The sequence below is a fragment of the Polypterus senegalus genome, chromosome 3 (genome assembly GCF_016835505.1).
Source record: "Polypterus senegalus isolate Bchr_013 chromosome 3, ASM1683550v1, whole genome shotgun sequence".
NCBI lineage: Eukaryota > Metazoa > Chordata > Cladistia > Polypteriformes > Polypteridae > Polypterus > Polypterus senegalus.
The window spans coordinates 87,438,453-87,452,323 of NC_053156.1; the positions used below are offsets into that span (position 1 = coordinate 87,438,453).

The 13,871-nt window shown below is 37.2% G+C and overlaps 1 protein-coding gene across 1 annotated transcript in view; it reads right to left on the reverse strand.

Moving 5' to 3' along the window:
* Positions 1-13,871, reverse strand: part of ppil4 (peptidylprolyl isomerase (cyclophilin)-like 4) — a 46,418-nt gene that overhangs the window by 11,013 nt on the left and 21,534 nt on the right. The window contains exons 6-8 of the mRNA XM_039747567.1: positions 9,797-9,893; positions 5,269-5,385; positions 837-961 (exon numbers count right to left, since the gene is read on the reverse strand). Of these exons, the coding sequence (XP_039603501.1) occupies positions 837-961; positions 5,269-5,385; positions 9,797-9,893 (339 nt within the window). The remainder of the gene's footprint in view (positions 1-836; positions 962-5,268; positions 5,386-9,796; positions 9,894-13,871) is intronic.

Genomic DNA, 13,871 nt, shown 5'->3' on the forward strand with positions numbered 1-13,871 from the left:
ACAAAGTATTTGCATAATATCACATGAAAAAGATATGACAATATTGCAATAATATAGCCACCATGGTATGTAGTTTTTACTTTTAAAAGCCATAGGATACTCAATAATTTCCACATGTAGCCTGTGGGCAAAGCCTTGGAGTCTGGTTCGATCACTAATAGCAAAGGTGCTCATGATGTCTGCCCCATTATCAATAATCTTGAAAACTTGCAGTGCCTCCTGCAAGCCCCAGGTGACCAGTATAATTCTCAGTCCTTGAGAAATGATGTCTTCATTCTTGAGGAAAGTCTACCGCCACAGGTATCTGCTTTTAGGCATTAATTCCTCATCAGTCTAATTAACTGTTATGCTCAGGCATGTTTTCATAATTCTAGCCAACCACAAACAAACTGAGGTTGCATAAAGTGGCACTTATTTTAGATCAATTTAAATTTCTGTCTGACATTTGGAGTATTGTAAAGGCAGCACAACTCTGAAGAAATTGGGAAGGGCCTGGCATATGTCTTACTGTCTTTTGAAAAAGAAAATGTGATGGCTACTGCTACCTGATTTTGATTTCAATAGTTGCTGCATGCAGACATGCATTACAGTGTAAACAGGTAGCGACCTCAAATATATCACTCGATTTTATACTTCTAAATCTCATTATCACTGAAACCAAAAACAGTAAAATCACACAATAAAAATTAATTAATTTATCAATTCACTCCTAACATTTCACCCTATTTGTATATTTGTAATTTTAATGCATTCTCTCTGCTCTTTGCACTTCAGATTCTGAGTCTATTACAGCTCCTCTAGAAAAAATTCAGCTAATAGGTACATAAACTACTTACCTTTTAATTTCTCCAAAACGTGAAAATATGACTTCTAGATCTTCATCTGTTGTGACAGGATTCAGTTTACAAACAAACAGTACATTTTCTGGGGGTTTAATATCTGCATCAGGTATGTCTCCTATCTTTAAATAAATAAATTACAAAATTTATCAATGAGTGCCTCTAGTAACCTAAAGTTTAAGCATCAGAGAGATATAGCAAAGAAGAGATACAAATACAACTAAAAGGAAGCAACTTCAAATGTCACCCTTGGTAACAGATTCAATAGCGTATGCTTTAAATTTTGATCATACAACATTTATTATTTCTGTCAATGTGCTTTTAGATGATCATTTCTATGAAATAATATTTATTAATATTGTGCACTCAGAGTCACCCAGACATAATGTTGACCAGATAAAATGTTTAAAAGTAAAACAGAAAAATAGAGAAGATGAGCCTTAAAAAACATAAAATCCACATGCATGATCAGTTTTTAAGGAATTTAGCAAAAGGTATTGAGTTGGCTTTTATCATTCTCAAATGCATAAACTTCAACAGAGAGAGAAAGAGAGACATAATTTTTAAATATTACATATAGAAGATAGTGTTACTGTGTATACGACAAATAAACATGAACACCTAGAAGAGTATTAATTAAATGTATAAAGTCTTCTAATTGAGATAATTTAGAGCTTATATAATATTGCATTTCATAAATTAAAATGTAATAAACTTAAAGTAATGACACAAACACAAAAAAACACACACAAAAACTTCTTGATTGATAAAAAAAAACAAACCTCCAAAGTCTAGGTGGTCTGCTTCAGAACCAGGCAAGGTTTAACTTTTAGAATAATTATTCTAATTGCAAAAAGGGAAATAAATACCAGCATCTCCTACAAAAACTATCCATATTCTAATAATTGTTTAACCCAGCCATAGGGGATGCACAAACCAGTGTGTTTCTTTGTGCCGGTCCCAAGCCCGGATAAATGGGGAGGGTTAAAGTCAGGAAGGGCATCCGGTGTAAAATTCTGCCACATCAATATGCGGACAACAATACAAATTTCCATACCGGATTGGTTGAGCACTGGGTTAACAACGACCGCCGCCAGTACTGTTAGCCAACAGGGTGCTGGCGGAAATTGGGCTACTGTTGGCTGAAGAAGAAGAAGAGGGGTGAGACGTGTCCAGAGGTAGGAGAGGAGGAAAGTAAAGAGAGTGGAACTGAGGGTAGGAACTTTCAATGTTGGCAGTATTACTGGTAAGGGGAGAGAGTCAGCAGATACGATGGAGAGAAGGAATGTTGATATATTGTGCGTGCAAGAGACTAAATGGAAGGGGAGTAAGGCCTGGTGGATCGGAGGTGGATTCAAATTGTTCTATTATGGTGTGGATGGGAGGAGAAATGGGGTAGGAGTTATTCTGAAGGAACAGTACGTCAAGAGTGTTTTGGAGGTGAAAAGAGTGTCAGACAGATTAATGATTATGAACCCGGAAATTGGAGGTGTGATGATGAATGTTGTTAGTGCATATGCACCGCAAGTTGGATGTGCAATGGGTGAGAAAGAAGATTTTTGGAGTGAGTTGGATGAAGTGATGAACAGTGTACCCAAGGGACAGAAAGTGGTGATTGGAGAGGATTTCAATGGTCATGCTGGTGAAGGGAACAGTGGAGACGAGAAGGTGATGAGTAGGTATGGTGTCAAGGAGAGGAATGAAGAAGGTCAGAGGATAGTGGATTTTGCCAAAAGGATGGACAAGGCTGTGTGAATACGTATTTTAAGAAGAGGGAGGAACATAGAGTTACGTACAAGAGTGGAGGAAGATGCACACAGATTACATCCTATGTAGAAGAGTCAATCTGAAGGAGATTGAAAACTGCAAAGTGGTGGCAGGGGAAAGTGTAGTTAAGCAGCATAGGATGGTGGTCAGTAGGATGACGTTGGAGATCAAGAAGAGGAAGAGAGTGAGGGCAGAGCCAAGGATCAAATGGTGGAAGTTGAAAAAGGAAGACCGTAAGGTTGAGTAAAGGAAAGAGGTGAGACAGGCACTGGGTGGTACTGAAGAATTATCAGACAGCTGGGAAACTACAGCAGATGTAGTAAGGATGACAGCAAGAAGGGTACTTGGCGTGACATCTGGAAAGTGGAAGGAGGAAAAGGAAACCTGGTGGTGGAATGAGGAAATTCAGGAGAGTATACAGAGGAGGAGGATGGCAAAGAAGAAGTGGGATAGTCAGAGAGATGCAGAAATTAGACAAGAGAACAAGGAGATAAGGCACAAGGTGAAGGGAGAGGTGTCGAAGGCTAAAGAAAAGGCATATGATGAGTTGTAGGAGAGGTTGGACACTAAGGAGGGAGAAAAGGACCTGTACCAATTGGCTAGACAGAGGGACAGAGCTGGGAAAGGTGTGCAACAGCATAGGGTGATAAAGGATATAGATGGAAACGTACTCACAAGCGAGGAGAGTGTGCTGAGCAGATGGAAAGAGTACTTTGAGAGGCTGATGAATGAAGAGAATGAGAGAGAGAGAAGAGGTTGGATGAGGTGGAGATAGTGAATCAGGAAGTGCAAGAGATTAGCAAGGAGGAAGTAAGGACAGCTATGAAGAGGATGAAAAATGGAAAGGCCCATGGTCCAGATGACATAACTATGGAAGCATAGAGGTGTTTAGGAGAGATGGCAGTGGAGTTTTTAACCAGATTGTTTAATGGAATCTTGGGAAGTGAGAGGATGCCTGAGGAGTGGAGAAGTGTACTGGTGTCGATATTTAAGAATAAGGGGGATGTACAAGACTGCAGTAACTACAGAAGAATAAAATTGATGAGCCACAGCATGAAGTTATGGGAAAGAGTAGTGGAAGCTAGGTTAAGAAGTGAGGTGATGATTAGTGAGCAGCAGTATGGTTTCATGCCAAGAAACAGCACCACAGATGCAATGTTTGCTCTGAGGATGTTGATGGAGGTTTAGAGAAGGCCATAAGGAGTTGCATTGCGTCTTTGTGGACCTTGAGAAAGCATATGACAGGGTGCCTTGAGATGAGCTGTGGTATTGTATGAGGAAGTCGGGAGTGGCAGAGAAGTATGTAAGAGTTGTACAGGATACGTACGAGGGAAGTGTGACAATGGTGAGGTCTGCGGTAGGAGCAACAGATGCATTCAACGTGGAGGTGGGGTTACATCAGGGATCAGCTCTGAGCCGTTTACTATTTGCAATGGTGATGGACAAGTTGATAGATGAGAACAGACAGGAATCCCCATGGACTATGATGTTTGCTGATGACACTGTGATCTGTAGCGACAGTAGGGAGCAGGTTGAGGAGACCCTGGAGAGGTGGAGATATGCTCTATAGAGGAGAGGAATCAAGGTCAGTAGAAACAAGACAGAATACATGTGTGTAAATGAGAGAGAGGTCCGTGGAATGGTGAGGATGCAGGGAGTAGAGCTGGCAAAGGTGGAGGAGTTTAAATACTTGGGATCAACAGTACAGAGTAATGGGTATTGTGGAAGAGAGGTGAAAAAGAGAATGCAGGCAGGGTGGAATGGGTGGAGAAGAGTGTCAGGAGTAATTTGTGACAGACGGTTATCAACAAGAGTGAAAGGGAAGGTCTACAGGACGGTAGTGAGACCAGCTATGTTATATGGGTTGGAGACGGTGGCACTGACCAGAAAGCCAGAGAAGGAGCTGGAGGTAGCAGAGGTAAAGATGCTAAGATTTGCACTGGGTGTGACGAGGATGGATAGGATTAGAAATAAGTACATTAAAGGGTCAGCTCAAGTTGGATGGTTGGGAAACAAAGTCAGAGAGGCGAGATTGTTTTGGTTTGGACACGTGCAGGGGAGAGATGCTGGGTATATTGGAAGGATGCTAAGGATAGCCAGGGAAAAGGAAAAGAGGAAGGCCTAAGCGAAGGTTTATGGATGTGGTGAGAAAGGACATGCAGGTGATGGGTGTGACAGAACAAGATGCAGAGGACAGAAAGATATGGAAGTAGATGATCCGCTGTGGCAACCCCAAACGAGAGCAGCCAAAAGAAGAAGCTCATTCTCTAAACCTTATTCCCAAAAATACAGCAATTTTCAAAGTAAAACAAATTTATGTGAAAAAATATGAAGGCTGCTAAACTCACTTTTATATACATGTATGTAACTACTTTACCATTTCTATCTTTTTAAGTAGTTTTTTTTTGCATTTATCTTTTGTCAAATGATTCATTATTTTAAATTCAGACATATTTACACCATCAGAATATCGTAAAAAAAATATATATATATATATATATATATATATATATAAACAAACCTGCTTTCATTTGGCAAGGTTTTACGTGAAAATTGCTTTCTGTTCAAAGAGACACTATTTCACAGACCTTTCCAATTTACTAAAAATGTTTAAACAACAACTTCTCTCAGCAGTTTTCCCATCCCTAGTTTAAGTTCTTACCATTTCCAAAAGAATGGCCTGTGTTTTTGCTTCTTTGTCTTTAACAAGTTCATCGAGCTCCTCCGTAGTTTTACCTTTGTCGGTATCAATATCTTCATCAGCTCCAATTCTGCCACTCTGTCAAAAAAAAAAAGATAAATGACAATTAGTTGACTACGGCTAATTTTCTAATTGTACACAAGCTAAGCAATAGCAAAGTCTGGTCACTCACGTAAGAGGCTCTGAGAACATAATAAGAAAGACTGTTTTTACAAGATTTACTGAATAATGGATCAATTAAGGTTTGGCACAAAAGCAAAAAAGGGACAGGTTTGGACAATTAAACCAGCTGTAGTCTGTGACATTTGAAATTTGAATCAATTTGACTTGCTCAATAAATAATACTCTTTAGTTTTTTTTTAATCAGTTAATGATTAAAATATAAACCTTACAATAGAAAATGTACAAACTTAACAGAGGGACTATCTGACGGACCAGATTTTAAAAGCATATTGTTATATAAAACAAATTTAAAGAGTTTGTTTAAATGAAAATATCCAGAATTATTTTGGAATTCAAAAATTTAACAGTACAGATATAAAAATGATTTTAAGCAGTATTCTTCAGTTACAGGTGAGAAAATGTCAGAATAAAATTAGAACATGAACATTTTAAGATAAATAATAATATGATTTTTTATAAATCCCATACTGAAATCCCTCAATGATTATGGTTACCAAATATATTAATACTAGCCGTTGCCCACTGTAGCATACAGCGGTGTAAGAATAGGAACGGAAAACGGTGAGAAAGGAATTCAAAAATCAAGAAGAAATAAATACTTCGTGAAAGACGCAGTTGTGAATAGGTGTTTTCATGGAGACGACAGATAATGAGTCGAATGATCTAACCCTAGAAAAAGCCATGTACAACTGACCCTGGCTGAAGACTGGTTGTTAGAATTATTATGAAAAGTAAACAGCATGTGGGCATCAGGAAGGCAGCGCTTCTGAAATTCGATTACGTAAATATAATCAATAACAACCTCAAAAAGATGTTGTAGAATGTCTCCAAGTAATTCCCACAGCTTAATCCAAAAGACTCGTACTATAATATCAGGTCTGTACTCTGGTCTTTGGGTATCCGACAGTGCATGTAGAATTTCTGGCCAGGCAGGATTACATGTGAAAGTGATAAATAAATGAGGCTTTCCGAATTTACTTACTAAGGCCATGGCATCCTGATAGTTTTGTTGCATGTATCTAGGACTTCCTGGAAATGTGGACGGTAATATGATCATTTTGCCTACTCGTACGTTGTTATTTTCAGTGTTTTCTTGCAGTGCGTCTGATAGTCCTTTGTACTGTTCCACGCGTAGAGCTTGTTGATGTAATCTGAGATAGCTTAGACGCGCGCCCTCTGTTTTAACATATGCATCTATGACGTACTGTTGGTATAGTTTGCCGCTGGAGTCCAAAATACTAAATGTATTCCTCATTGCTAATCTGTACGCGTAAAACTGGCATTTAGTAAGCCTTATTCGTTTGGCGGTTCTTTTATCGGGAAAATATTGTAAATCTTTTGTGCCAGCCAATGTCTCCGTAAGGGAATAAAAGTAGGTAAACCATAGGATCGGAATTCATATTGAGCGTGGAAATCTGTTTACAGGAGTTGCCTATGGGACAGATGCAAATCGATTTCATGCATGTGTTTGTATGATTTAGCGAAGGGGTTGATGGTTCTGAGCATGGAATCTAGCTGGAGAAGTAAATTTTCGCCTAATGCAGAGTTTGCTTTATTTTTGTAAGTGTACTTCAGTAGTTTGACGAGAAATGCCGTGTCAGCGAGACCGGTTTTGAAGAGGAGCCGCTGGCAGCTTGGGGAAGGGTTTGGAAGTGGACGAATAGGAATCGACAAATGCCGTGATGGCTGCGTGGTTTTGCAGTGGAAGCAGGACGTACCAAAAGAGAAATATATGAGATTTATATATTTTAAATTCTATGAATGCAGTGTTTGTTAGGCCAGGCATAATGACATAACTTTCAGTCTGAAGTGAGAAATAATTCAATTTATAGTTTAGCCCTCTACATTTGGAATAAAACACAAGGCATATAAAACAGAATTTCACGACACATAACTGAAAAAATGTGTCATTTGCCAGTAGCTAGTAAATGGTCAGATTTTGACCAGCTATACTTGAGTTTTTTTTTTGGTTTGTTTGTTTTAAAGTGGATACTCTGTTAAATTATGGTGATGCATTAAATGCTTGCAAAAACAGTAGATTAAACTATTTGTCCCCATTTGCTCTTAAGGAACTTTTGTGTGTTTTCATTGCACAACACGAGCCAGAAGTTCTATTACTGTATTAATTTTTTTATTACAATTTCTTTCAATTTATTATTATATAAATGTTTTATACAATGCTATATTTGGCTTAAAATATCTGCAAGTAGTTCGTTTTTCTAAAAAATACTGTTCTGAAAATTATATAAAAGTTCCTTTTTTAAACAATCCAAAAAATCAATTAATTGTCAATTATTATTGCCAACTTAGTAATGGTGTTTTTTATTTTTAAACTCTGGTTCCATTTATCTAGTATTACATTTTATCTAAAGATCTGAAGCTATTCACTGTAACAAATACAGAGGATATCAGGAAGGGGGTAAAAATTTTTCCTACACTTTGAAATTGATGGTCATGTAAAATATAAGCAGAATGGTACAACAAGTCGAATTTACATTAAAATACAAAAACTGTTACAAAGTTCTAAGAACCTCTCAAAATGGTAAATTATCATAAGCATTGCGTCGAAAAAAATTCTGCTTCAAAAAAAAAAAAAAAGATACAAAATGTACTTAAATTCATGTGCCAAGTATTCTAGCACACTATAATGCTCTTATGAAATATAATGAAATGTTGTGGGAGAAATGAAAACTTAAAGTCTCTTATTAGTGTTGGTTTTTGCTTAGTAATCAAAAAATAACCCTGGAATTTCAGTGCATATTCTATACTTAAAGGCATGAAGTATTGATGAAGATATAAGAATATTTGCCGCAGCGAATGTCAATGTGCATTATTAATTCCATGATGGTGTAAGACTTCAAATAAAATGGCATCCACTTGGGGGAAAAAGACTTGTGCAGGTAATAGTATACCAAGATGAAAACAGTTGTGACAATTAGGAACTTGAACTTTTCATGTATATTGAAAAAAAAATATTAAGACACTAACTAAATTACTGTTTCTACAACATGACCATTCTTGAAAAAGATAAATAACCATAGAAATCAAAACCACCACAAAAGACTGGGAATCTGTAAACAAAGCTGTGAACAAAACAGTGTAGAGTGCAAACAGTCTGGATGCTAAAACTGCAGGATTTGTTGGCATGGACATAAACAAAAACCATTGTGGACACTGAAATTCTGAATCCAACAGGCAAGTCTCATTTTGCACCAAAAATACTTTTGTTTCTCTAATTTAAAGAACAATTACAGGTTGAAATGCTGAAAACCTTTTACAATCACAATGCACAGCAAAAGACTAATAAATGCTTACACTGACTGAATTTGCAAAGGTCCTGAAACTATTAGGCAGAATTGGCCAGCCTAATTCCTGGCTGTATTTGAAACTAAAATAGTTAAAACTCAAGTTGAATTCTAAAACCAATTGTTAAAATTAATTTGGACAGTGCAATATTTACTAGGGCTCCTTTATCAGAAAACTACAGTAGTGGGATGCAGGTAGTTGCTGATAAAGGTTGTTATTATGCAAAGTTTTCTTCCTGTGTACAAAAAAATTTAAGATTAATTAATCTTAGCAACATTTTTGGCTTTCACTGCAGATTTGTGAGACAGGAACTTAAGAGATTCTGGGAAAAAGACACAATAGTAACAGCATTTTGAGGCTGAACCTCAGATCAACATTTGTGCTCCATGGTTGGTGATCTTTTTTGAAGTGATTCCCTAACAATACTGAGAGAGACAATTTTACCTACCATAATTTGGTGTTTTTTATTAAAATGCACTGTTTTTAACAACAACAGCACTGTATAATGATCTAAATATGAATTAAACACTGGTGAAGTGGCGGCAAGCTGTCACATTAGAAACGTACAGTATATTGATTTTTTTCATTTGCCTGGATCTCAAACCAGAGATGTGCTCATAATGCCCATCACAAAAAAAATATATTGTAGTGTCCAATTAATTACTTCTTTTAAGGAAAGGTCTAAAGACAATGTAGATTAGTACATATTTTTGCAAAAATAAAATGCAGATCAAATAGCACATATATACTGATAACAGTCTGCTCCATTCTGCAAAACAATGACAATTTCTTCTGTTTAAAACATGTATCTTGCAAGATTACTACCTCTAGTAAATGAAAAATGAATTATTGAAATTGGTAATTAACTGGTTTCAGAGGTGTTATGTGGATATTTAGACAGAAGGATGGATAAAGCAACAACAGAACCCCATTACCTATTAAGAAAATAAATAATTCAAACAAGTACCCTTCATATTACAAAAGTATACATTCTACTCACATCCAGCTGCTCCTTGGTTGGTTCTGGGGAGCGATCAGGTATTTGTAAACCAACTGGATCATCAAAAGGGTCATCAAGTATAACTGTATGGTTTACTCTAAAAATGGAATGGATAATATTTAGATTCATGTCATAAACACTAATATGGTGCACTAAATTCACTTACACAGTCTGACTTATAGTTGAGACAAAAGACTAATATAAACTGACATATTTAGAAAAGCAAGATCAGTTGGCAATTGATTAAGATGTTCATGCTAAAATGTTCACAACATGGGAGAATAAGACCACACCATATGTCACTGTGGCATGTACAACATAGCAGACAATATTAATTTTAGCTCCCACTTTCAAAGTTCATAAAGACAGTGATGTGTAAAACTCTAGCATTATATATTAACACCATGTATCACATTTAACTGGTTTAGAAGTATTTTCTTGTAAAATATTTCAGTTATTTATTTGTTTGCAATAAACCTTAGGCAATAATCATTACTAACATCTTAACATTAACTATATGCTACTTCTTACCCCTACTGGTCCCACCACCACCAAGACAAAGGTATTGCTACATTCACATGCTGTATGAATTTTCAGAGTTCCCTCTTGGGTTTATAGGAATTTCCAGTTACTATTTTTTAAGAAAATATGAGGCTACTGTTGACTTCTTACTCAGTATACTGTACGCAGAATGCAATTAAAGACATAATTTTTAGGTGAAAATATAAAGCAAAATAATGTTTTAAGTGTGTATTGTATCACTCAAGATACTGTATAATCTGACTAAAAAAACATAATTCCTGGTCAAACAGGGCAACACAGTTATGCAGTGGTAGTGCTGCTGCCTTGCAGTAAAGAGACAATAGTTTGTGATTGGGCCCACCCCACGTAGAGAATTTGCATGTCTTCCCTGTGTCTTCATGTGCTCCAACTTCTTCCCTTTGTCCAAAGACATGAAGGTAAGGTGAACTGGCAATGGTGTGTGTGTGTGTGTGTGTGTGTATGTGTTTGTCCTGCAATGGACTGGTGCCCTGTCCAGGGTTTGTTCATGCTTGCGCCCTATGCTAGATGGGATAGACTCAAACAACCCCACAAACCACCAAAAACATTGATATCATGGTCCGGATTAAATGGGCTAAGAAATGACATGACATATTATTGAATTAGGTGAAAGGTCAATGTTAATGTAATCCCTAAATTTTCCAGCCAGGAGAATCAATCGAACAGCAGCCATGTGATATTTCCCTTGAAACCTTTAGTATCAATAATGAGTGCTATACCACTAGATTATCATATACTGTATATACCAGAGTTATTACTGCTAGGATGTCATAAGTAGGCCCAAATAAACCACAAGTTGACTTTCCTTATTCCAAAGGAATGTGGACTCACTTTCAAAAACATTGTTAAATGCAGTTTTTTTTCCTCCCACCAATGTATTCATAACTTGTCTTATCTTAACAGCTGAAGTCTGCTTCTTCTGACTTGTTTTCTAAGTTTCTCTATCTAAAAGCAGTCAAGATTATATAAATGTTCAAATTACTCTATGATTTTATGAAAATGTACTGATTTTCACTGTTCTGAATTTTCAGTTTAATTGTTTATACTGTATTTACAAATTTCCAGAACTGCTCCAAACCTACCTTCAGAGAAGAGTACTACATAGCATAGGAATAAACAGAGTTAAAAATGATGATGGTCTAAATGAAGGGCATTTCTGAGTTCAAAATATAAATTTACTGTTTTCTTCAGAGACAATTAAGGAAGGTTGTTAGTTTGCCCACATCAGGGATGAAAGGAACTTCTCAACTAACTTGCATTAAAAGCTTAAACCAGCCAACCATATCAATTACAGGCAGTCCCCGGGTTACGTACAAGATAGGGCCTGTAGGTTTGTATTTAAGTTGAATTTGTATATAAGTCAGAACAGGTACATTATTTTAATAAATGCTATTGTTGACCGACTGTAACCAAGTGCTCTGCCAATGAATGATGGGAGTTTCACCTCTCTCAAACCTCTATTATTTCTACTTTATTTTCCATGGTGATGGTTTTTCTCTTCTTTACTCTATCACCAGCACTTGCATCAAATTTGTATTTCAGAGGCATTGTTGAAGGGTGAAGACACAAGGTTAAGATGAGCTCTTCTGCACAGCACTGTACACGCTATCACAGCAGTAAGGCACCTGTCGTCAGCACGTCTGATGTACTGACAAGAGACAGCTTCCTGCGATGTACGTAACAGTACAAGCAGACCTGCTATTGAGAATGAATGGGGGCGGTGAGGGGCAGTTCATCAACAACCCACCTCACAGTCACCTCCACTACAATATGCTGCCTGCAGCGTCTGCCCACCGAGAACGAAAGCCCACCTCACAGTCACCCCACTACAGTATGCTGCCTGCAGCATCTGCCCACCGAGAAAGAACACTGTGCGGCCACCACCCCCATTCAAAAGGCAGCCATCCGAGGCACACTACAATGCTATCCCCCGCCACCCCTGTTCACCCTCAATGGCCTCCGTTCAGCCACAACCGGGTCACCGCTTGCAACATTACCAGCCGCCCACCGAGAACAAACAGGGCAGCTGTGGCCAGGCAATGAAACCGCTTGCCGACAGGATCCGCCCGAGGGACACTACACTGCACAAGCAGCGAAATCCCCCCCCTCCAGCCACTGTTCAGCCACCGCTTGCAACGTCCCCAGGCCAAAGATGATGGAGCGGCAGTTACTGAGGCGCATGTGTAGCTCCGTTCGTAAGTCATAGGTCGGATGTCTGTAACCTGGGGACTACCTGTATATGATTAATTTAACTTTGTACCAAAAAACTGAATTGCCTTGCTGCATTTCCACGCCTATTATATAATTTTTCTGAGTGAATACAGAAATAATACAGATTTAGTTTGAGACATGTTCCTCATTTACATAGACAGTATCAGTTTTACATTTAAAAGTGAAACAGAAGCCTTCATTACTATGTGTAGTATTGGCAAGAAAAACTGATGGCAGGCAGTCATAGGCAATAACACAGTATTTACAAAATAACTGAATAACACATTTAACCAATAAAAGTGGTTGATGCCAAGGGCTTTCAGCACTTAATAATTATCTTGAGAGCACCACCACATTCTATCTAGAGGAATTATTACTAGTTACACAGAAAAATATTTTACTGAAAGAACACAAGGGCTAAAACCCCAGCTAGCCAGAGCTAATAAGCTTGTACTCACAACTGTTTTTTTGACTGTGCTAACAATCAGGAGCTACAGTATATCACAATTAAGGCTGGCCAATATAGACTTAAACTGAAAACATGATTATTTTGGCCCAAAATGTGATATATCTCATTATACTACTAAAGCACCTTAAAGATTGAAGATTAGCACCATATAAACACATATATATACACATTTTGTATAAAGAGCCCAAAACCTAGTATATTTTGTCACATCAATAATATGAAATATTAGCAAAGGAAACATAGTTGTCTTTTTCCCAAAAATTAACAATGTCATAAATAGTTGTGCCTCAGATAACAGGTTTTTTTTTTTTTTTTTAAACTAATTTTTGTTTTTATATTTCTTCTACTCATATTGAAGTTTCCACTGTATGTATTGTGTTTAACAAACTGCCTTTCTTGTTAACATCTGTGTTCGCTAGTCAGTACACAGTAACCTCTCTCTGTGAATATTTTATACTGTATAAGGAAAGACGAAGCTCTTTGTTCATTACTGCACTAATCACAGATCATAATATGTGGACATCTGTACCATATATTAAACATATATTGTTTTATGATGAACATCATTTGTGATGGTTCTAAATGATATGTCTGCAAAGAAGTGATTTTTCTTGTCTGTAACATTCTGTATAATGTGTGCATTAGGGATGACACAAGACAACTTAAAGGTACTAGTGGTTTAGATAGATGGATGGATGGATAGATAGATAAAATTAAATAATTAAAAAAAAAATAAATAAATAAAAAATGATGTTAGCATTTATTCCCCCGGGTGGAATTGAAGAGTCGCATAGTGTGAGGGAGGAACGATCTCCTCAGTCTGTCAGTGGAGCA